This window comes from Ostrea edulis, chromosome 5, assembly GCF_947568905.1.
Source record: "Ostrea edulis chromosome 5, xbOstEdul1.1, whole genome shotgun sequence".
In the NCBI taxonomy this organism is placed as follows: domain Eukaryota; kingdom Metazoa; phylum Mollusca; class Bivalvia; order Ostreida; family Ostreidae; genus Ostrea; species Ostrea edulis.
The window spans coordinates 18,315,430-18,341,776 of NC_079168.1; the positions used below are offsets into that span (position 1 = coordinate 18,315,430).

At 38.1% G+C, this 26,347-nt stretch overlaps 2 protein-coding genes across 2 annotated transcripts in view; both read right to left on the reverse strand.

The window, feature by feature from the left end:
• The window catches only part of LOC125649614 (uncharacterized), a 31,018-nt gene extending 28,564 nt beyond the window's left edge, over positions 1-2,454 (reverse strand). Inside the window, exon 1 of the mRNA XM_056166845.1 lies at positions 2,190-2,454. Within this exon, the coding sequence (XP_056022820.1) occupies positions 2,190-2,345 (156 nt within the window). The 5' untranslated portion in view covers positions 2,346-2,454. The remainder of the gene's footprint in view (positions 1-2,189) is intronic.
• Positions 2,455-21,544: 19,090 nt separating this feature from the next.
• Positions 21,545-26,336, reverse strand: LOC125650862 (uncharacterized). The gene is made up of 2 exons (XM_048879420.2): positions 25,933-26,336; positions 21,545-25,760 (listed from the first exon to the last, which is right to left on the reverse strand). Exons 1-2 carry the CDS (start codon positions 25,937-25,939, stop codon positions 23,587-23,589), a joined length of 2,181 nt encoding a protein of 726 aa, XP_048735377.2. The 5' UTR covers positions 25,940-26,336; the 3' UTR covers positions 21,545-23,586.
• Between the last annotated feature and the right edge of the window lie 11 nt (positions 26,337-26,347).

A 26,347-nucleotide genomic window follows, 5' to 3' on the forward strand; every position in this document is an offset into this window, starting at 1 on the left:
GCATTTATATGAACTTTTTCTGTTCCAAAAGGAAGATTGGAGCCCCCCCCCCCCCCCCCCCCCCTGCTCCCCCATATTATAGCAAAAATTAACCTATTTTTGAAAAGTAGGAGGTGGGGATGTTCAGCCCAGAAAAGTTAATTACCAATGATCATACATAAAGGGCAAATGAAATATCTAGGTATAAACTTTGTTCGAAAGTTTTTAAAATATGTATGCAAACATATATACATGTGCATCTCCAGTTTACCATGATGACTGAGGAAAAAATTTAGTTTTGAAAATATTTTTAGCATAGTAGTATATGATAACAAGTAGAAAATATGTAGTTTTTAACATGTATTCAAATCTGATCACAGAATAGGGTTTTCAGAATTTTGGTCTCATTCTTTCTCTTTTTCTTAGAATATAACAGTACTGGTGACACGTAACAAACATATGTATTAAGTCACCATGTCAGTTTTTCCTATATAGAATCTTGAACATCTATATATATCTTGAATACCTGTGGATCAATGTCAAAGTGAGTTGGACGTCACAACTACATTTTCTTTATCTATGTATTTTACCCTCAATATCTCGAATCCTCAGATATATTGAAGTTTTTCTCAGCCTGGTTGCCATCAAGTTCAAGAAGATGCATCTTCTAGCCAAGGATGGGGAGCGGAGTGGACCGAAAACCCTTGGCTAGCGAGGATGAAGAAGATGACGTTTGACTGCGCTTCATACAAAATTTTATCATTAAGTTTATTGAAAAAATCCAAAGGAATTTGAATTTTAACTTTATAATAGAAATATGTTGATTTGCACAACAATATTCAATAAATCTATTTTATTTATGAAAGGCTATTTATACTTAGAACTATAGAAAATCAGTGCAGTGAATTTCCATTTCGTTAAGGGTGCCAACAATTAACCATTTAACTGATTTATACTTGGTAAAAAAAAAATGCAAAACAAAAATGAAAACTGGAAAGAAAATTTGAAATATTAATTGGGTAACTTTAGTAAACAAATATTGTCATATACTGTACATATATGTATGTAAAGGGGGGGGGGGTTAGGAGGGGTACATGATATTAAAAGGTCTAGATGATGTTTTCAAAATTAACTCAATGGCTGATCCAACTTGATGATTTTCAAAGTAAACACCTAAGTAATTATACAATGAATATTGTCCAGATTGTATTTAAAATATGTATCTCCTTGAAATTAGTTCCCAATCAGATTCAAATTATGCATGCGTGAAATAATCTATATTTTACTGGGCAGTGATACACTAATACTTGTGTTGATAACAATTTACAGCCAGAGTCCACAGTCAGCAAGCATAGTTTTTACATTCATAATCAAAATGCCACCACAACATCTCATGCATGAAAATGGAGTCCAAGAAAGAGACAAAGTGTTTGTTACACTGTAGTGTGAACTATGGAAAGGACTTTTATGTCCTGTAGACTGTAGTGTGAACCATGGAAAGGACTTTTATGTCCTGTAGTTTAATAAGAGCTTTAGTGCCATCTTAACCAACTTCCTCCACAACAGAAATTATTGTAAACAAACTATGAAGCTGACTATAATCTCTGAATGGATATCCAATTTTAACATATTCTAAAGCTTTTTCTACTAGTGAGTACCATGACAGTTTGTTGTTGAAATGTAAAGATTTACTACATAGATAAGCATCCTTGAGTAGTTTAAATTCATTTAGGTTTTCAAGCCTGTACCAATAACAAATGATTGATTTCAAAATAGAAGACAGTAGGTTCATTTCTTAATTACCTGTACAAAATATAACACTGAAAGACACTAACTTAGTTCATATAGCATGAATAATAAAACTCCCAATCATTTTTCTTCTATAGATATATTAAGAATATAACAATTTTGGTTGATTTATATAATTCGACATCTGGAAGATTTGAAAATAAAAATCATCACACTCTGTTGGGAAATTCATGAAAATTAAATATAGCATGTTCCACTTAAAATTCATTTTTTCTCTCTCTCCTTACATATTCTGTAATATTATAATGATCCTATTTTTCTTCTTCCATGCACGTAACACAATTTTTTCTCAGATCATTGCATCAAAATTGAACCACAAATGACTTCAGAATAGACATGTCTTTTTGCAAGACTTGATAATTTATAGGGAAATTTTTTGTAATTATGCCTAGTACAGTTACCTGGTGTCTATAATTTCCCCAGCCATTGGAGCCAGCCACCAGCAGGGCCCAGTTCTTCCCCCCATTCTTTAGGGGTGGGAATACAAAGTCACTGGGGATGGATGTCGACCACTCAACAAAACACAGGAGCACTCCGAGCAGGACTAACACCTTCATTGTTCTGAAGTCTAGTTGTGTTGTTGGGTTTTTTTTTTTTTTTTTTTTTTTTTAGTAATCACGTGGTCTTCTGTCACATGTGTTGTTCTTCTGATGTTAAGTATGCAAACGCGTGATTTTGTCACATGAACCGAAGTATGATAGTCTTTGAATTGATTAACATTTTCAAGATCGGTTAAGAAACATGACAGATATATAACTATCTCTATATATACATCATAAGATATATATTATGGATGTTTTTATTTGTTTACGTTTCTACTTTCGGTTTGTCGTCAAGTACGAAAGTGTGGTTTGTTGGGTGGTGGAGACAATATGATGATTATTAAAGCACTATCAAATACCATTTGAAAAAGTCATTTTTGCACTATTCCAGAGGCGGAACAAATACCATTTAAGATTGCAACTCCAATTTATTTTTTTTTAATTTTTTTTTTTTTTATCCACCCCCGGTGGACATTAAGCGTTCGGATAGGGATTTAGACTATATTGTTGTTATCCTGGTCCCTCCGTCCGTCCGTTTGTCACAATATTTTCCACTCAATACATTTCAAATTTCAAACATGCGGTGGTTTATGGTGTACGGCGGCGTAGAGAGGCCAAGTAAAAAAATATATTATTCGTTCGGACGAATTAGTAATTCGTTCGGACGAATTAGCAATTTGTTCGGACGAATTAGCTATTCGTTCGGACAAATTAGCCATTCGTTCGGACGAATTAGCTATTTGTTCGGACAAATTAGTAATTCGTTCAGACGAATTAGCAATTTGTTCGGACGAAGTAGAAATTCGTTCGAACGAATAAGTAAATTTGTTCGAGCAAATAAGTAATTTGTTCGGACGAGTTAGCAATTTGTTCGGACGAATTTGTAATTAGCTATAAGGCAACACCAATGCCGTAGTGAAACATCATAAAGTGGTGGTTGGGAAGCACAAAACTTAAATTGGGGCACATGCTAAAATGGGATTCAATTCCAAAATTTTCCATATAAACATCATGAAGATGACGACGGTAAATACAGTAAGCTACATAACCACCCCAACCCCTGAAATAACAAGCTAGAAATGACAAAAAAGTTTTTCGATAGGACAAAATGATATATGCTGTCTTTATAGAGAGCTCTGTAGATACATTTACATGTAGGTACATGTATACATACATATACAGAGATCTATAAGCTTGTAGGGAGGGTTGGCAGCGGGTACTCGTCAGGGACATAGCAACAGGGAGGGAGGGGGACAGGAAGGGCCTGGTCCTCTCCCCACTTTTTAAAAAAATCTTCCCTTTTTTCTTTTTTTCACATATCAAAATTCTTTTTGGTCCGGCTGACCCCCCCCCCCCCCACTCCCTTTTGGCTGGCCCCCTTTCAAAAACGATGCCACGCGCCTGCTCGTGTCCCCATAACACTTTCAAAAGTAGGGAGTGGGGACAAGAGTATGTTTGTGCCCCCTCCTTACACTTCTGGGAAATTTATGTTCTAAAATTGTTAGGCCCCTAATTGCTATAAAGAAAAATTGGTATAAAATTTGGATATCCAGATTTGCGTTGACAAAACTTTGATAGGCTCTGATTGGCGCACAATTGCATTATTGTCGTCCTATACAAAAATTTAGTATCTTATTGAATGTGTTACACTCCGTTGTACAGAAAATGTTCCTTTAATATACTATTGCACGGGGAAGGGGCGGGGGAAGGGGTGGGGGTTGAGGCCTACCTCAAACTTTTAAGACTGAGCAAGGTGTAGGGATTCCCACAATTTTTAGCTTGTTATTTCAGGGGTTTGGGGGGGGGGGGTTATGAAGTTTACTGTATGTACCGTCGTCATCTTCATGATGTTTATATGAAAATTTTTGGAATTGAATCCCATTTTAGCATGTGCCCCAATTTAAGTTTTGTGCTTCCCAACCACCACTTTATGATGTTTCACTACGGCATTGGCGTTGCCTTATAGCTAATTACAAATTCGTCCGAACAAATTGCTAACTCGTCCGAACAAATTACTTATTTGCCCGAACAAATTTACTTATTCGTTCGAACGAATTTCTACTTCGTCCGAACAAATTACTAATTCGTCCGAACGAATTACTAATTTGTCCGAACAAATAGCTAATTCGTCCGAACGAATGGCTAATTTGTCCGAACAAATAGCTAATTCGTCCGAACAAATAACTTACTTGTTCGAACAAATAGCTAATTCGTCCGAACGAATAATTTTTTTTTTACTTGGCCTTTCTACGCCGCCGTAATGGTGGTATATGTAGGACATGCAAATATCTTTTTCCTTCGTATGGTGGAAAATTTTATGTCGTTCGAACGAGATATTATCTCGTTTGCATGACATAATATCTCGTTCGAACGACTTATTATCTCGTTCGAACGACATGACATCTCGATCGCACGACATAATACCTCGTTCGCACGACTTATTATATGTTGTTCGCATGAGATAAGTTTTTGCATTGTTTTTAGCTCACCTGAACCGAAGGTTCAAGTGAGCTATTCTGATCACATTTTGTCCGGCGTCCGTCTGTCTGTCTGTCCGTCTGTCTGTCCGTCCGTCTGTCCGTCTGTCTGTCTGTCCGTCTGTCTGTAAACTTTTCACATTTTCGACTTCTTCTCCAGAACCACGGGGCCAATTTCAACCTAACTTGGCCAAAAGCATCCTTGGGTGAAGGGCTTTCAAGTTTGTTCAAATGAAGGGCCATGTCCCTTTCAAAGGGGAGATAATCACAAAAATGCAAAAATAGGGTGGGGTCATTTAAAAATCTTCTTCTCAAGAACCACTGGGCCAGAAGAGCTGAAATTTACCTGAAAGCTTCCTGACATATTGCAGATTCAAGTTTGTACAAATCATGACCCCCGGTGGTAGGATGGGGTCACAAGGGGGGATCAAAGTTTTACATACAAATATATAGGGAAAAACTTTAAAAATCTTCTTCTCAAGAACCACTAAGCCAGAAAAGCTGAGATTTACATGAAAGCTTCCTGACATAATGCAGATTCAAGTTTGTTCAAATCATGGGCCCCGGGGGTTGGATGGGGCCACAATAGGGGATCAAAGTTTTACATACAAATATATAGGAAAAATCTTTAAAAATCTTCTTCTCAAGAACCACTAAGCCAGAAAAGCTGATTTTTACATGAAAACTTTCTGACATAGTGCAGATTCAAGTTTGTTCAAATCATGGCCCCCGGTGGTAGGATGGGGCCCCAAGGGGGGATCAAAGTTTTGCACACAAATATATAGGGAAAAACTTTAAAAATCTTCTTCTCAAGAACCACTAAGCCAGAAAAGCTGAGATTTACATGAAAGCTTCCTGACATAATACAGATTCAAGTTTGTTCAAATCATGGGCCCCGGGGGTTGGATGGGGCCACAATAGGGGATCAAAGTTTTACATACAAATATATAGGGAAAAACTTTAAAAATCTTCTTCTCAAGAACCACTAAGCCAGAAAAGCTGATTTTTACATGAAAACTTTCTGACATAGTGCAGATTCAAGTTTGTTCAAATCATGGCCCCCGGGGATAAGATGGGGCCCCAAGGGGGGGGGGGTAAAGTTTTACACACAAATATATAGGGAAAAACTTTAAAAATCTTCTTCTCAAGAACCACTAAGCCAGAAAAGCTGATTTTTACATGAAAGCTTCCTGACATAGTGCAGATTCAAGTTTGTTCAAATCATGGCCCCCGGGGATAAGATGGGGCCCCAAGGGGGGGATCAAAGTTTTACACACAAATATATAGGGAAAAACTTTAAAAATCTTCTTCTCAAGAACCACTAAGCCAGAAAAGCTGGCTTTTACATGAAAACTTTCTGACATAGTGCAGATTCAAGTTTGTTCAAATCATGGCCCCCGGGGATAAGATGGGGCCCCAAGGGGGGATCAAAGTTTTGCACACAAATATATAGGGAAAAACTTTAAAAATCTTCTTCTTAAGAACCACTAAGCCAGAAAAGCTGAGATTTACATGAAAGCTTCCTGACATCATGCAGATTCAAGTTTGTTCAAATTATGGGCTCCGGGGGTTGGATGGGGCTACAATTGGGGATCAAAGTTTTACATACAAATATATAGGAAAAATCTTCTTCTCAAGAACCACTGAGCCAGAAAAGCTGATTTTTACATGAAAACTTTCTGACATAGTGCAGATTCAAATTTCTTCAAATCATGGGCTCCGGGGGTAGGATGGGGCCACAAGGGGGATCAAAGTTTTACATACAAATATATAGTTAAAATCTTTTTCTCAATAACCACTGAGTCAGAAAAGCTGATATTTACAAGAAAACTTTCTGACATACTGCAGATTCAAGTTTGTTCAAATCATGGTCCCCGGGGGGTAGGATGGGGCCACAAGTGGGGGGGGGGTCAAAGTTTTACATACAAATATAGAAAAAAGCTTTAAAAGAACCATTGGGCCAAAGAAGTTGACATTTACATGAAAGCTTTCTGACATAGTGTAGATTCAAGTTTGCAAAGGGTAGTTTGGGCCATAATAGGGACCAAGGTTTTACATGCAAATATATATGGAAAGTCTTCAGATATGGGCCAAGGTGACTCAGGTGAGCGATGTGGCCCATGGGCCTCTTGTTTTTACTTTACACTTACTTTATAATTAACTGACCAAAGTCTATGGTATTCAGAAGTTGACTTCAGTATTAAAATATGGATGAGGGGAAAGTTGGAAATTTTATTCATGTGCCTCTAATAGTAATAGTACTTTTTGTGTAAATGGAATTAACCAGTTATTTCTTCGAAAAACAAAAGGACCTTTGCAAAATAAAAGAAATGAACTACATGTACATATTTATATATCTATCAAAAATACGTTCTTTGATTTCTTTGAGGGAGGGTGGTGGTGTCAAAGTTAAAAAACAAATGTCATGAGAGTGTAAATTCCGCAACTTGAATTATTCATTCTCTACATAAAAGATGTGCATGAATTCACTTGCACTTTCGTGGTGAACATCATAATTGACCAATTGATTGGTTATATTGTTTATGTCCCTTATAAGATTATTTCACACAAAACAACATATTTTCTGTATTTCCTACATGTATTTTGGAAGCCAACAAAACAGGAATATACACCTTGGTAACTAATTTAAAATGAGTCTCGCTTGGGTTTTTGCACCCCGCACTCATGGTTAAACTTAACCTTGTTTAAATATGAAATTATTCGTCCCCCCACCCCCGCAATGTAAAATAAGTCGTGCGATCGAGATATTATGTCGTGCGATCGACATGATAAGTCGTGCGAACGAGAGATTATCTCGTGCGAACGAGATATTATGTCGTGCGAACGAGATATTATATCGTGCGAACGAGATAATAAGTCGTTCGAACGAGATAATGTCTCGTGCGAACGAGATAATACGTCGTTCGAACGAGATAATACTTTCCAACATAAGAAGGAAAAAAATATTTGCATGTCCTAGATATACCACTGTACAAAGATCGGTAAAGTTGGCTACTAGTAACCAGCTACTAGTAACTGGCTACTTAAAAAGAGAAAAGTTGGCTACTAGTAGCCAGCTACTTGAACCAGGAAAAGTTAGCTACTAGTAGCCAGCTACTAAAAGTAAGAAAAGTTAGCTACTCGTAGCCAGCTACTACAAAATATAAAAGTTATAATTACTGATAGCTCGCTACCAGATAAAGGTTAATGAGTTTGAAAATTATTATCTATCAGATTTATTTCTAAAGAGGACGAGGAGTCGTATGATATTTCATGCTCAATTGTCCCCAGTTACATATCGTTGCAATGCAAAATACGAATAAACTTTTTCAACTGAGTGTTTACTTTAAAAGTGATACGGATTGAATTCAGACGTTCAATCATTTGATATACATCCATTTTGAGATATCTGCTACTTTTACAATTTGATTCGAGTTACCCCGAAATTTCAACATTTCAACAGGGGATGCTTACTCCTCCTAGGCACCTGATCCCACCCCTAGTATGTCCATGGGTCCGTGTTTGCCCAACTATATATTTTGTATTGCTTATAGGAGTTATGGGATTGATCACTGGTCGTTATCTTCGCCTTGCATCTGACTTGAAGTGGATCGACCATATTAATACCATCTGTGGGAAAGCTAACAAGACCTTAGGTTTTCTCTGTCGCAACCTCAACATTAGTTCAACGTCTGTCAAAGAGAACGCTTATAAATTATTAGTTAGGCCCCTGGTTGAATACGCGTCATCAATTTGGGACCCATATCATCAAAAGGACAATCACTGACTTGTCATGGTGCAACAAAGAGCAACTCACTATGCCAGAAACAGATATGGGAACAGATCTTATGTGGAGAGTATGATAGAACATCTCAACTGGAGACCATTAAACATCGTCGTAGACACGCCAGACTTACCATGCTATATAAAATTGTAAACAATGAAGTGCCCGTTGACAAGAGCGATAGACTTATACCATCTCAGCGCAAGACCGGGCATTCTCACCATCTTGCCTTCCAGCTACCATCATGCAATGGTTCCTATTGCGAATTCTCATTCTTACTCCGTACAATCAGGGAATGGAATGCGCCGCCAGGGATTGTATCACTTAAAACACCCGAAACCCTCAGGGGAGCTAGTGTCCCAATAAAACTTTTGAAACTTACATATTTATTTTTAACTCTTTTTTTTAACATGCGTTCTCTCTATGACAAAATAATCAATCAGTTCATTATGGCCATTACTAGACCATTACCAGAACCACTTCCAGAAATATTTGCCTTGAGCACCTTCGCACCCGCTTCCAAACTAATGTGGAAACAGCTTCTAAAGCTGCAGGAAAGAGAAACCAACACATAAGGCAGGCTTCTGGCAAACAAGTTGATGGTGCAGGGGTTTCAACAGTCTCGTTTAAAGTTAGCATTTCGCAAATTCTATGGTCGTTATAACGATCTAGTTGCCAATATAACCTATCATTGGGTCAAATGCTGTCTGTCGTATTTTCATACCGATTGTTAGACCGTTCGTGGCACACTGATTAACTCCGTCAAGATATAGGGCTCACAGCGAGTGTGACCGGTCGACAGGGGATGCTTACTCCTCATAAGCACCTGATCCCACCTCTGGTGTGTCCAGGGGTCCGTGTTTGCCCAACTTTCTATTTTGTATTGCTTATAGGAGTTATGAGATTGATTACTGTTCGTTATCTTCACCTTTTATAAGGATGACTTCGGTTCATACCCAAGTTAGTAGCGTAAATATTCCAATGTTCTTTCTAAGCCACATGTGTAATACTCCAACCAATTTCATCCATCGTTTGAAAACTGACACATGCTTAGTATCCTTGCAACGCCGACATGTTGCTACCACATTAACCCTCGTGAAAGGCAAAGTTACTTGGGTAGAGTTCAAATGCCACAATACGTCATATAAGAACTGAAACTCTCTCCATTCGATTGCAACTCGGGTGAGAACAACAAACTGTAAACAGTATGAACAACGAACTGTGAACATTTGTACTTAGTTGACAACGTCCATACATTGGAAATCCACTGATATCGACTGTCCATGACCCCAGAAAGTTGGAGGCGACAACCCTGGCAACATGTTCTATTCGCACATAAATCTTTAAATGGTACAGAGCTATGATTAATATGTACAACTAAAGAAATTAAATTTTCATGTGTAATATAGATACTGTATGCGTTTCACGCCAGTAATGGAATGTCCAGCTAGACTATAATTGAAGGTTTCGTTTAAGATACTGACTTGGCACTGCAAATTTTGTTTGTACTGTAATGAAAAAGTTTTGATGAAGTTAATAGTAGAAGTATATTTGTAGGAAATAAAGGATATACACTTGTACTTGAATAATGGTATACCAGACTGAATATTTTTATGACGACATCTACATAATATATATATTCCTTAGTGACAAATCTCTAAGCATTAGCTTGCTATAGCTTCTTCAAATAACGTATTTAAAACATTGAAGTTTTGTGTTAATTTGATGTAGACTTAATTGTTTGTTGACATATGGTAAAAGTGAATCAAATGAGAAGTTGTTTTTGCTTATTTCATTGATTCGTTATATAAATTCAAAACTAATTTTGTTTTTGAAAACTACTTAACACTCTTACCACCTGCACAACGTAAAGCACTTACAAGATTACGTACATCAGCGCACAATTTACCAGTAGAACGAGGTCGTTATTCAGGAATCCCGAGACATTTAAGATTTTGTACAAAGTGTTCTTCTTGTAAAATTGGTGATGAGATTCATCTGACTTTTTAATGTTCAACTTATAACTCACTCAGGCAGAACATGTATAAAATTATAAAACAACAATGTGAACATTTTTCTAGTCTTGACAACATAAATAGATTAATATTACTCAATTTTGAAAATACTGATGTACTTGTAGCCCTTTGCGATTTGATTAAAGAAGCAATATAAAATGAATCATGTGAAAGTTCAAACCAATATGTTTATACATAATTATGCACCCATTGTAAACATGACATGTTGACTTAGTACCAATGCACCGTCCTGTGGTATATTTTGCATTACAGTGGAGTATTAATCATATGTGCGGGCGTCACCGGTCAACAGGGGATGCTTACTCCTCCTAGGCACCTGATCCCACCTCAGGTGTGTCCAGGGGTCCGTGTTTGCCCAACTATCTATTTTGTATTGCTTAAAGGAGTTATGAGATTGAGCACTGTTCGTTATCTTCACCTTACATGTACTTGTACTACGTGCCTTTTACTATTATTTTGTCCGATTGCATATGGAAAAATTATACGGTACCAGATGCTCATTTCGACAAATAATGTCTCTTCAGTGATGCTCAACCGAAATGTTTGAAATCCGAAATAACAATGAAGTTTTAGAGCTATTTTAGGGGGAAATATATTGATATCATTTCCCCCTTGTGCATTTCTGACTGTTTTGGGATACACGGCGGTACTTGCATGTATTACATCAAGTATTATTATATGATTGAATAATTCCTAGCTCTCTAATTGGTTGAGATCCAACAATGTAGAAATCATCCTACGTTATGTTTACCTGCACGTGACCTTCCAGATGAACATAAGGAATTATTTTTTTCACATAGGACCAAAAATAGGTCGTTGAAACTTACAATTAAAGCACAGAAGAATCTTGAAGGGTTTTTTAATCATATAATAAAACAATTATTGCTGTTTTTGAGGTCAATACGATGATTTAGCCACCTTCGAAGTACAATATTCACCTTGCCCTTCGGGCTCGGTGAATATTGTTCTCCTCAGGTGTCTAAATCATCGTATTGACCTCAAAAAACAGCAATAATTGTATAATGTCTCATGTTATGTACATTATCTAAGCTCATACTGTTCAAAGTGAGGACCCCCTGGTTCCCTACAAACGTTTGTTTTTCGTTTTTCACCTTGTTATGATTTATATTTTCCCCAGTAAAACTCCGAACAGCTTAAGGGTTTAATAAAAGTGCAGAATAGCTTTGGGAATTGAAAATAGATGCAAAGGACAGAATCCACGAATTTTCAGGAAATTCTTAGTAGTTTTGTTTTACACATTAAATAGGGAGTCTGGGTCCAAACTTCAGATGCCTGTGCATGTAGAGACAGTTTTCTCCACAGTACACCTAATGATACATTTAACATCAGCTGCCTGTACACCTAATCGTTACGTCGAGTCATTTGCTCTGTCTGTGACCACCATTGCCTCAATTAGCGTCGGACATCCAGTAACCAATAATTTAGGAAATTATTCCCTAATAGACAATTACAGAAGATAAATGCTGCTGACTCAGTCCGAGGCAAAAGTGCTCACCTTTGTTTGTCTGAACTGACCTCTCCTCTTTATATATGCTCAGCCTGCGTCGACTCGCTGTCTTCGAACCAATCGATTTCCAAATTCAGAATGGAAAAGGAATACTTCAACTTTTGCATATCGTTGGTTTTGCTAGATATCTTAATATACATTGTATAATATGGGACTCCAACCTACACAATGTATTGGCAAACATCTCCGGAAAAGACGTTATAGAACGCCTACAATATTATATACCAGCTGAATAAGATGGTCGCATATTGTATATTACAGTATAACATAAAATAGGAGGTACTGAGGATGTAGGTAATTAGTCAGCATAAAGGGATGAAAGATTCCAAGAGGTTGTAGTCTCCCCAGCATTCTCATGTATTTATTACACTAATCCATGAACTAGCTGATTTGTTAAATTAAGCAAATAACATGGATATTATAAAACAGTGAAAGCTACATGCAATTTATCATTTCTTAGGGAAATACGGATAACCTCTCTTGTTTCTGTAAGTAATAGCTGAACTTATCGTATACCTATTAGATGTACATAGAATCACAAGTTTTTCATCAAATGGATTTATTTATTCAATATTCTTTTATAATTGTCAACGAAAATTTCCCTGGTACTCATCGTGCTTGACTATGAAAAAATCACTAGGAGAGCTTGTGTCCACTTGAAACGGCTTTCATAACCTGGGGAGGGGTACAAATTTTTTTCCTGTTTTTGAGTGGTTTTCTTCTGTTATAACAAAATATATTTCGGTCCAGATGTTGTCATTGTTATAGGAAAACACCAGCTGCAGACATAAACGGTGTACTTTGTTTAAAATGTATTATAGCAACTTTATACGGCAGATTCAATATAAAAACTGTACGTGCTGAAGGTCTTTTTCTTGAAGACGATGCCGCCTCAGAGTACCGCGGCATTGGTCATCGTTTTGCTGTTTATGATCTTACCAAGTTTTGAAGCTCAACATGTCAGCAAGCAACTTAGAGATACCCTACAAGTAAGTTCAAGGCATGATTCTCCCATTTTATCATGTTGCAAGAAACCTCAAATTTAAGCAGGTATAAATGTAGGCTTTTTATTTTGAAACGTTTTCGTTTGAAAGTTTCACAACAAAAACTTTAAAAATTCCAAAAATAGTATATGTATATTCAAAGGTCTTGCATTTATGTTTGTAGTATTTGAACCATGTTTATTTCAAAGGTTTGCATAAAAACATGAATTATACTTTTGTCTTCAGGCGATACCATCTGCTTACCAAGGAGTTGCCGTGCACGAGATTCACGAGATCCGCTCCCTCACCGATGTAACAGATGGCGGGAAAAACAGCGAAGACAAAGCAAAGGCCATTAGGAGAAGCAGGAGAAGTATGCGTTTTAGTAGATGGAAGAATAAAAGACTGCCAATGTGGTTTTAATCCATAAAGGTTTTGATATAACGGGAAATCATATTCTCCAAGTGGAATTATTCTTTCAATCTTTATTTTGTCGGGTTAATTTTTGTAGGGGGTAGGGTGGTAGGGGTTGCTCTCCCTTTTTATGGCTGTATTGTACGGCTATATTGTCCTTTCTTCTTCAGCAAATCCAAAGCGTGACCAAGAGTTTTTAGATATTCCGAAAATTTCATCTCTTTACGTCTTCAGTACCCATATTGTCTTCAAAATATATAAGATTTAAATAATCCTCCAACTTTGAAGACAATCAACAATTATAAGCTTGTAAGCAAGATGTACGACGCGTTAAGGTGGCTCACTACACCCTGAAACAGTTTCTCAAAACAGTACGAATTGATATAATCATAAAAGATATGATGATATATAATACGTACTTATGTCAAAAAGGTAGAAAATATGCAAATTTGGATAAAAACATTATTTTCAAAACTTTATTTCAACACATATGAACAAAAGACTCTGGCGGATTTAAAATCGAGATCTGCGGTTCACCAACCCAATGCTTTAACCAATGAGATCTGCGGTTCACCAGCCCAATGCTTTAACCAATGAGGTACGATGATAGACAAACAATTCGATCGATACAAGTAATTTCACAAAACATTTAAATCGCCATCTTGTGACGTAGTGTAGTGAGCTACCTTAATTCCATGCAGATTCACAGAGACAAAATTAACAATTACGCTTCTAGATATTGTCTTATTCAATCGGGGGGAAAATCAAATGTTACAGGGCGATGTAAAGGCGTTGTGTGTGAGAATGGAGGGACCATTAGAATACGTAGGGGCCAGTGTGTCTGTTCCTGTCCCCAGGGCTACGTTGGGTATAACTGTCAATACAGAGGTGAGTGTACTCCCCTTACTCCACTGAGTATCACCGCATTAAACTAAATGTTTTTCATTCAGTGATAGAAACATAAATGATAAACTTTCTCTTCTGAAAGGATATATGATTTCTATTGAAAGTGCAAGTGTATGTGCAATCTAATTAAAATCATATCTTCTCTAACCGGTATACTGGAGAAGGATATGACAGTATTGCGTTTGAGGTCAAGTTATTTCACCTTTCACACTTGACCAATCAAATGACGGTTTTCGCTAACATGAAAACCTACTCCAGTGTAACGGTTAGAGAAGATCTGATTTTAACTAGATTGAGTGTATGTGTATCTTTTAAGCCAACTGCAAACTTTCCGACTACACTGACTGTTTCCTGAAACAAACACACGCTGACCTGACCAGTGGTTACTGGGCTTTGAACTTCGTAAGATTTACTGTTTCCACGAACATTTAATGAAAAATAAAAAGGATGAGATACTGTCAACATTTGATTTCTATTATCCCTAGTATCACACGTTGTAAATTTCAGGCATAAAAAGAAAGAGAGTATTAAGGATTCTAAACGTCCAATCTTACGTACGTATTGTTTATCTGACCTTCTTAATTCATTTTCAGCAACACCACTTCCTTGCTGCACGAGCCAAGTATTCAAAGAAAATAAGTGTAATCAGCGAGGAGCTTTATCTAGGTTAGATATTTAAAAAAATATTGATATTTTTATTCAATAAAACATCACATGGATTCGTTAAAAGTGTTTGTAAGCGAGTCGAAACAGCCTTTCTTCATGCAATTCATGGAATATTTACAGGAAAACCTTACAAGCTAACGATCTCCTACACACAAAAAGCCCGACATAAGCATCATAGACCCAAGGCAGAAAACATGCTGACCGTAGTATGGAAGAAACAATATAAAAAGCCCAAGGTTCTCTTCAAGGAAAATTTCGGCCGATTCGAGGGAATTACAGGAAGTAAATGCGTCAATCTACCACGAGGATTTGGCGAGGTAGGAAGTAAACGTGATAATACAGCACTTTTTGTTAAAATAATTCAACTGTGGCGAATGTGAAACTTAATATGTATCAACTCATTAGATAACCATATATCAAATTTCAGATTCCTAAGTTAAGGTCCAGTATTATGTAGGGATCCGGGTTAGAATAGGTCCTCAACACCCCTTGCTTGTTGTAAGAGGCTATTAAAGTATGAAAAACTACATTCGGCGCAGTTTCATAAATCTCTTAAGAATCAGTGTAGCATCAAAATATCAAAGCATGGTGCAAACAGTCAACCATGAAACTAAGTGTTGCAGTTTTTGTTCGAATAGGCCAACAATAACCAAAGTGAAACTGGATATGGGTCTACTCATAAGGTAACCTTAATATCCAAGTCAAAGCATAGAGGGAAAAGTCCGGAAAACTATACAGACCCATATACCTCGTAACCATCCCTCAACTGTAAGGAAATTTCAACTTGATCTGTGAAAATACAGTACTGCACTACAGTACTGCACTACAGTAGTATATTCTAAATTAGGTTTATACTAGTAAATTCCAGGACCAGATGTTTCACTTATTAGAAGTAGTAAATACTTTGGTCATTTTAAGATGAAAATGCCTGTGTTAATACTGGTATTAGGTGCGTTGTTGCTTTGCTTATAACATGCCATCAGAGAGTTTGAGGAGACGTGGATCAATAAAATCAGCTCCAACAGATGTTCTGTCATCATGTTGACGTAAAAAAGCCAAAAACGTATCTTCGTTTATATTGGACATACAAACAGACAGACAATATAATTATAATCCAGTTTGATTGAGTAAATGGAAACAAGTTAGGACAACCATTAATTTATCTTTTTTTTCTGTGATGTTGCAGATAAGTATAACGTTTCGCTGCTGGAATCCTTACCACTGCAACATAGTGCCGCCACATGACACGCATTATATAAAGAAGAAAAACACCTCTTTCTTTCTGGACGGGGTTAATTTGGAACAAGGACGATGTTAGATTTGGATCGCATGTTCTTGATATTTGTAAATCAATGTTTACTGAATTAAAGACATGCTAAACAAGCTTTTTGAGAGTATTGCAAAAAAGCTACACATGCCCCCTACGGGCACCCCCTGTTTATTTGAGAGGTGTCATTATATGCAGACGATGTATATTTGGAGGAATGGGCGGATGCTACTTCTCCATACCAGGAAATATTGCACTTTCGATCTTTTGTAAATATATGCAATGATTCAGATGAGCTGCATTACAAATTGGTATACTTACTGCCCGTTACGTCTGCCAAATCGGTGTGCCCCGAATTATATAGATTTCATTATGAAAAGGCGAAGACAAAGAACAGTGATCAATCTCATAACTTCTATAAGGAATACAAAATGGAGAGTTGGGAAAACACGGACACCTGAAGAAAACAGAGGTGGGATCGGGTACCTAGGAGTAGTAAGCATACCCTACATCTTGATCAGGTAAACGGAGTAATCCATAGTCAAAATCAGTGTGCCAAGAACGATCTAACAATTGCTATCAAACACGTCAGACAGCATTTGAGTGAATTGATCCAATGACAGAATATTGGTAAACTAGATCGTTCTAACGACCATAGAATTTGCAAAATGCTGACTATAAATGAGACTATTGAAACCCCTGTAACATCAACTTGTTCGTCAGTAGCCTGTCTCGATTTAAAAACTGATCATACGCAGAACAAGCTCTTACGTATCGATCAGTTGGGAGAAATAAACACCATATTCTGGATAAAAATTAAAATGGGATCACATATGGATAGAGCTGCAATCCAACAAAATACACCAAAAAACCCACTAACGTAGAAAATATGAATGTCCAAAATAGCTTAATGACTAAATTATTCAAGCTTTCAAATAGATGTGCTTCCTGTTTAATTTCATTGCTTTACTATATTATGTTAGAATTAAGGGGATGCTTACTCTTCCTAGGTACCGTGTTTGTCCAACTCCTAATTTTGTATTCTTTGTGGGATTGATCACTGTTCTTATTAAATCATTAGTGATTGAAATATCAGAAAAAATCTTGGTTAACACCACACAAGCAGCAGCCAAGGTGAATGTTTGTGCCAACGCCCTCCATGACTCGGGACCTTCGTTTTTAAAGGCCATATCTGAAAGACTCAACTTCAGTTCACTTCTAATGCTTGGCGAAGGAAGAATTGCTACGTTTGTTAAACTCTCAATTTTTATGCGAAGAATCAATCCCAGGACCTCCGAGTTGCGAAACGATCACCCTAACTAGCCTACTGCAACCAGTCGTGCAATTGAAGTTCATCGTGAATTTACCTGTCGCAGTAGCTCAGTGTTAGAGCGTTCGCTTCGTAACCGGGAGCTCGTGAGTTCGAGCCCCGCCCGTCCAATGGCCGTGTCAAACTTAACTCAGAGACGTGAACATAGATAGCGATTGCTCCTTCACCAAACGCTCGGTATTTAGAAGTGACAATCACGGGTCTTTCGGATATAGCCTTAAAAACGGAGGTCCCGAGCCGCGACAGACGTTTGCACGTTAAGGAACCTTCACTGCCACGGCTCTGAGCACTAAGAATGAATATGAATTTGTGGTACTTCACCTACAACTGGCGATGTCTCAATATGAGAGCAAAATTTTCGACGGGATGTAAACTCCATCAAGTTTGTATTCGATTCTTATTAAAGTCACTGAAATGGACATTCTGGAATTCATTGTGTTCTGATGAAAGGGGAAGACAACGAAAGGCGATCAAACCCATAATTCCAATAAGCAATACCCCATGATATACCAGAGGTGGTACCAGACACCCAGTAGGGACAAGCATCCCCATCCGACCGCCCACACCCGCTGTGAGCCCCACATCCCCAAACTGCACCTGACCCAATGATAGGCTGCATCGGCAAACCAGATCACCATAACGACCACGGAACCCGCGAAATGCTGACCTCAAACGATACCGTTGAAACCCCTGCACCATCAACTTGTTTGTCAGTAGCCTGCCTCGATTTAAAATCAACCACACGCAGAACAAGCTCCCGCATACCGAACCAATCGAGAGACACGCATATCACACTCAGGAGACAACGGAACATTGCTGCATAAATACGGAAAGGCGATGACGGAGAAGCAGAAATCACCCCGACTGCCACAAAGCCGAGCTGCTAGTTTGCTGTTGATATCTATTTTCAATAAAACATCCAAGTATGAAGCAGTAGTGGACGATTCTATGGTATCTTTTAATTCGAGTTCACGGGGATATATCAAATTGACATATGAATGAAAATTATTATTTCATTATTTCAATATCACTCGCAGGATGATATACAAAATACAATGGTGACAGAAAACGCCTCGCAGTAGCGATGTAAGTGAGCGGGTCAAAGGATCTAGTTTTAATTAGATTGACTTACTGTATTTACAAGACCAAGGACCGATTAGAATGCTGGAAATCCAATGGTTTGATATTTTTTTTCATCTTTATATCGTCAGCTTGTCCATTTGTCTGTCTGTCCATCTGTCTGTGGATGATTTTGTTAATAAAAGATGTGTCGTTTTCTGACTTATGTACGATGAATAGTAGATACCAGAAATTATACCTGATCAGGATATGGGGCTCACGGCGGGTGTGACCGGTCAACAGGGGATGCTTACTCCTCCTAGGCACCTGATCCCACCTCTGGTGTGTCCAGGGGTCCGTGTTTGCCCAACTATCTATTTTGTATTGCTTATAGGAGTTATGAGATTGATCACTGTTCGTTATCTTCACCTTGCATTAAGCATATCTTCAATATTCTAAGTAACACTCTACTGCAGAATAAATATTCTTACATTTACGTTAATTGCTCCCAACAATCTTCATGTGAAAAAGATGTGTTTATTCTTCAAAGAGCACAAATTAACTATTTCCCACCCTCCAATGTGCCTTGTGTGGGCATTAGTTCCGCTAGAACAGTTCTAGTTGCGGGTGCAGCGTAGTGCAACGATCGTCTTTTCGATCGGGTGTTTACTGTGTGGTGCACTTGGTAACGCCATTCTTAGCAGACGCCATTTCCAAATCCTTGCTTCAAAATAGGCTCTGCTTTTCCTTTTTTTCTAAATATGTCATAGGCAGCCTGCTACATTGCTTCACGCGTGGTTCCGTCGTCCCGGGGCACTACTTGTTGGTAGTCCTTGAGGGCTTTGTCGATGGCACTGGTGAAGCACTTGCGTAGCGAAGGTACTTCCGATCAGGCAATGTTGATCCAATGACAGCCTATTTGCTTAGAGCGACGGATTTGTCTGGGTAGGTCGGTTGGTTGACTGTATATGCTGAACATCCCGTCGAGATTGTTTCACTCATATAGATACGTCACCATTGAAGGCGAAGGACTGAAAATGTTTAGGTATATGTTCAGCGCTTACGACCCTTGAGCAAGGGGGGATCTTTATCGTACCACACCTGCTGTGACACGGGGCCTCGGTTTTTGCGGTCCCATTTGCCCCTTACGACAAGCGATGGATACCATTATAACCCGGAAATGTCTGGGTCGGAGGTGTCCAACTGCTGCCAATATAGAGATTTGGGGTGCCTCCAGAAAACTCGATGACAAGACTTGTTTGGAAAAAAGGTGTTGATGAGTGCAAATCTCAAGTAGCCACGGTGTGTTTTTATTGAGCTAGCGAAGTGTCCTAAGCAGCGGGCCGGGAACTATGATCTGTGACAACTCTGGCGTTAAAATTTCCGAGTAGGAATAAGTGCTTATTCGCTAGTATTTATATGACATTAGCGTCAATGCAAGGCTCTCGTATAAAACAATCTTAACATCAACAGTTGAACAAAGTGTTGGGGCGGAAGTGAGGGTCAAGAGGAAGTTGTGAGACAGGGAATAGAACCGCGCTGCGTCCTGGAAAGGCGATTCAACTTAGGAAAGGGGTGAATTGCGTACTGCAAAGCCAACGCCATACATATGACACTCATCTGGTTCCAGTCCCTGCCAAAAGGACGTGTATCCTTGATGCTGCCGTTGGAGTGGGAAACATGTCGCCTGTAAACAATGTCAATGTTGAGCATGTATAGCTGGTGGTCGATGATGGTTGTTTTTCCGATGTTGTAAACTAGCACGAGATTGTCATATGTAGCAGGACACATTGTCTTCATGTTCGAAGTTACTAGTCGCAATGCTGGGAGTTCCTGATTTTTGTTCTGTTTTCTTGGTACGGTGATTACAGCTGTTTTGGGTTTTCACCTAAGCTCCAAGCAATTATTGAAGCAGGCAGACTATGGTGAGTCAATACCTTACCAGCTGGGGGTTCCATGGCTTGAGGCGGGTGATAGTTGACCAGTGGAACTGCGACGATCCCTCCCATCGTCGAGGACAGTCCGTAGCGCAAGATCTCACACAAATCTGCCAATCCACTCTAAGCTTAAAACTAATTAACTGCTGTTTCCCGTGTATATTTTGTTCGGACACAGCGACAATAGAATAACTACTCTTGGGAACATGCTTAAGTATAGGATCCCAGGGTGTCCAAAGTGTAGAATTTCCCCTTTCAGCGTTGCTGACAGAGACCATCAGAAAAAAACCCCAAGCAAATATAGTTGGTGCCAGATCATCTACCGGAGGGTTTCGGGAAGTTAAAAAAACTACCTTAGGGGCTCCATTCTTTGCCCCAATCGCGTTGTATCCTTTAAAGATTACTAGTACACACTTGTTTTATATAACACCAGCTTCCTATCAAAGTGACTGGGTTCCTCGTGACTGGTACAAAAACGTACATATCCTATCCTCCTTATATATATAAAAGTATTTTCCAGTCTGTACATATGTACTCTGGTTCTGTACCCATATTCAAACTTACTGGTTCTGTACCCATTTTCAATGTATATGTCTTAAACAGCAGACTGCTGAGAACACGACCAGCTCTTCAATTCTAAAGAATACATGGCTAGTATTGTACTCGAGTTTCTTCTATACTCGGAATAAATAATTTACACCGATTTCCATCATGATTTTTCTCTCAGTAGAATTCAGAATTACTGGTGCAGAGTGTTGTAAGCAAGAGGCGGTCATAGAGGCACCACACTGGCAACTTACCAATTACATTAAAGTAAAACAATCCTGAATATTTAACAGTTCATATATCTAGGTACAATGTACATGTAATTGACGACTCCATACCTGACATTCTTGAAACTGAAATGAACATCACATGATTTACAAAATAAATATTACAAGAATAAGTACCATGTGCAGGCTAGGCAAGAACATCACGAAGGTAGTGTGTAACTTTACAAGTCTGTCTTCTCACTATACGACACAAACCTAACTAAATGTTCAATCTTTTATCTAATATTATAGAATTCCTTAACCCATTTTAGGGAAGTTTCGACATTTCGTATAACATTGGAGTAATATAATCTTCCTATTCATCATTTTTGAGTGTTGACGGAATTTAGTACTTCTAGTCGAGGGCGTTACTAATCGCTATGCATTCTCTGAAAATAATGTCGTAAATCTCTCTCTCTCTCTCTCTCTCTCTCTCTCTCTCGCACACACGTTCATTTCTAATTCTTTGTATTTTTGAGAATCTGACTCCGCAATGAGAAATATTCTTTCACTATTTCAAACCTCAAGACGATGGAAAGACCTGTAATTGTTCGCGGACAATTAGGATTACTAGTTCGTTATTTTTGAGACTCTGACTCCACTCCCAGTTCCCAGAACTTTACGCCCTTAATTTCTCAATTGAAGTGACCAATAGCATCCATTCGATGTATCACTGGAAACAAAGATAACAATAGCAATCCGCCTCTTAGAAAATAATAATTATTGCTTTATATTTTGCAACACAGTAAGAATTTAAAATCATACACATAAATATCTTCCCGATGTCGTGCATCATTAGCTAGCGACCAGAATGAATGTAATAATTTTTACTCAATAAAAACTATCACTCTTGACATTAAACCTTATTTTTTAAATCAAAATTCCTTGAAATACAATTATTTTTACAATATCTACTCAACAGTTACAAAAATATCCAGTTTTAGATACGGATTTTATCAATGTTTCCTGACAATAGATATAAACCTAACTTCCTCTTACTATTCCTAGATATTTTTCATGTTGTTCAGATTGTATAAACAGGAAGTTTGTCTTCATCATATGGATACAGATACAAGTAGTTGAAGTTGTTCTCGATAGCTATATACATTGCCATGACCACCAGATGCATTTACAATGCACAGAGATAATTCTGTTACAGCATTATGTCGCGGTAGCTCAATGGTAGAGCGGATATGACCTTAACACAGGGGTCCCTATTGTCGCGGCAGGCGTTGGCACGTTAAATAACCCTCATTGATATGGCCTTGAGCGCTAAGCATGGGTCTACATTTGTGGTACTTAATCTGCAGCTGGTGATGTCTCAATATGAGTAACAAAATATGACAGGACGACAAACAAAGAACAACTGATTAATCTTATTTTACAATGGTTTGCTTGCTGATGTTGAATGCTAACAAAGCCTGCTGACTGAATGCTAGCCATCCTGATCCTATCCTATTAATCTGGGGCAATGCTAGTAAACGCAACTGAAACTACATGCAGCATCAATGCTACCAGAAGTAAAAGTTGATTGTTCTCTTCTTTGTCAAATCAAAATGAAGTTTATCATTTTGAAATCATGTATTTCTCCTACATTTACCTAATGCAAGTAATACTTTCTGTTTCATCGATATTTGTAAATATTACAAAATCAGCATCAATTGTCTGAAAGCGAGTACATGTAAATACTGATTTTCGTTGTTGACAATGTTTACAGGTTAAATGTTAAATCCTAGGCCTAGTTTTAGTGTTGATTGTTTACAAAATATGCAAATGTTACTTTATGTATTAAATATAGGTCTCATAATAAACATCAATAGCCATAAATACGTAAAGAATATCTGTCACTGTAGATAATTCCCGTCTTATAAATACGTAAAGAATATCTGTCACTGTAGATAATTCCCGTCTTATAAATACGTAAAGAATATCTGTCACTGTAGATAATTCCCGTCTTACAAATACGTAAAGAATATCTGTCACTGTAGATAATTCCCGTCTTATAAATACGTAAAGAATATCTGTCACTGTAGATAGTTCCCGTCTTGTTACTGGTATCATACCAACATTCTAAGCAACTGTGCAATGTAAAATAAACAGGAGGTCCTGGAGTACCACTCGGGGCAGCCGGAATTCTTCATGATGTGGATCCGCTTGCAATTGTGGGCCAAACAGTAATATCGCAACGCATCTTCATATTTGCCTAACTTGGTTGCTGTAACTGCAAGCATGATGTAGTTTAAATGCCTGTTGATCCGGTTAGAGAACGCTAGACAGTCTCTCAATGTTAGTGACAATTCCTCCACCACCTTCAGATTGCTCATGTTTGAATAGCAAAGTATTTTCAGAAACACAGAGTACATTTTTGGTGGGATGACAACACGAGACTCTGTGTGTTTCATCATGACCACTTCCAGGGCTATTTCAATAGGTACGAGAGGCATCATCCTAAAGATTTCGAAATCATACGAAACTGCAAGTGAAGCTTTTTCCATGGAACTAAATCCTTGTCCACACATATTTTCCTCATAATTCCCAAACGTTTGGACACCGTGACGACTGCTGCAGTATATGTATCCCAGACCAGCTTCTAAACGTTCATCATACTCTTTGATATATGATAGAGCTGCTGAAAATCTTCCAAGACAATAATGAGCAGTAGCTAGTGTAAGATTCCCTTTGCTGATGTCCGCAAATCGGGTGTGATTCAAGTAGCAAAATGCTTTCCTAATGTATTTGTAGCGGTCCCGAGTTGTACATTTTGTTAGTGAAATATTCAGGTATATCAATGCAAGCTGTGACAGATTGTGATAGCGACGTAACCTTATAATGTCCATATCTGAAGAATCCATATTTTCCTTTATCTCTAATGTCAGGGAATTCTTGAGTTCTAATTCAAGTATATCTAACGACGGCATTTTTGGTTTTCGTGCAAGTATTTCACTAAACAATCCACAATCGAGAATATCTTCTTTGCGTGTTCTACTTACAGGTTTGCTGTAAGATGACACAAGGATTTTATAGTCTTCCTCTGGTTTCGATATTGGAAAAGAATGTGGTGTTATCTCTTGTCTAGCGCGTTCCAAAGTCTTTTTAAGATGAGACAGAGAATGACATTTAAGCAAGCATCGCCAGCCTTCATTGTGTATTTCAGAGAGCCGAGAAGATATATATGCCAACTGCCATTCTTGTACTTTTCCTAAAAACATATTATTTTCTCTGATGAAATAGTTTGGACAGAATCCAGTTTCCACCCATGAAATCAGTCTTTGAAAGCAAATATCAACACAAAACACTAGATGCTCGGGCGTCCAATAATCGGACGGTGTCTCTTCAATTGTCCAATACAAAGCAGTTTTCAGGAAATAAGAGCAAAGACCGCTTTTCAGGATAGGATCTCTTGAGAAGACCTCCTGATTCAAAAGTTTGAATATACCATACGTCAAAAACTGAGTGTCATTGAAGGCGTAGACCAATGTCTTCTCAGCGACGGAAAAGGATAATCTCCATTGTAATGGGTCTTGTATCCACTCTGATTTATCAGACATAGTACAGTCTGTATAGTTCTCATTAAGTTGCTTTGATCCTATTGCCATTAAATGACATCCATTGCTCTTTATCCTGCTGACTAGTTCTTGAGAGGGCCATCCATGTGCTCTTCTTCTGATGATCCATTCGTCTGCGCATTTCGGCCATTCTTTGTATTCCAAGCAAAAGGCCCTATCGTGATCTGTTCCTAGATCGTCCGTCTCCAATACACAGGGTCCGTGACGAACGCCACCTTTCGAAGATTGTTGGAAGGTTTGTAAGAATGCTTCATTCGATAGATAGTACTCTCCACACATCTTCCTCGTTGCATCTCGAATGTGAGAAAGGGGAGTACAAGGTGTCAGAACAATAAGTTTGAAATAGCCTGGGGGAATACCTGGAGGGTTTACCATTTTAACCACCGCAAAATATTTTCCCAGATTTTCTGGAGTAACACTTACAACTTTAGTCAATTTATCGACATACATTAGGTCAACGTCTGATCCTTTTATACGAAAACCTTCTGCACAACTTCCAGATCTTATGATTTCAATCTGGTTACCAACCGAGTCCAGACGATCCAGAACGTCCAAAATGTGTCTTCTCAGTCGCTGATTCTGTGGGTCACCAACAGCATTCAGAAGATTATCAGCAATGAGATGCGAAAGATGTGCATCGTCTGTCCACAGATTTCTACTAGCACCTGTAAACAATAAAGACTCAACATTTCATTCGTCATTTGTAGATTTAAAAACTCAAGTTTTTATTCATCTTAGGATAACATGTTCCCATCATGAGTTTACCTTAAAATTCAATTGAACACCACAATTATAGTCATATGTAAACCAGACAGTAACATTCAAGTTTTAGCATACCTTCCATTATGCAGCACGTTTGGAGACTGTCTCTTTGTGGAGCATGTTCAACTGAACTATTGTTAAAACTGCAGGAAGTTTAAATCAAAATCTACCGGAAATCACTTCCAACTGCATGCAATAGGTCTATTGGTTCGATAGGATCATTTTTGTCAGTCTGTATACACACATATCTCGCATAGAATATTCATCAGTCTTCAAGAACCGTTCTGTCTTGTTTTATGTTTGATCCATTGAAAAGGGCATTTGGAATTAACAAAAATCCAGATTCAATGAACATGAAATGCATTATTGTCAATTTTGTTTGGCACATGAAGTGGATAACGGGAGTGTAGGCTTAAACCACAGCGCCTGTGATGTGGACTTCAGTGGAGTTCGGTGCGCATGCGTGCGTTTGGTCATAATTTCACTACTT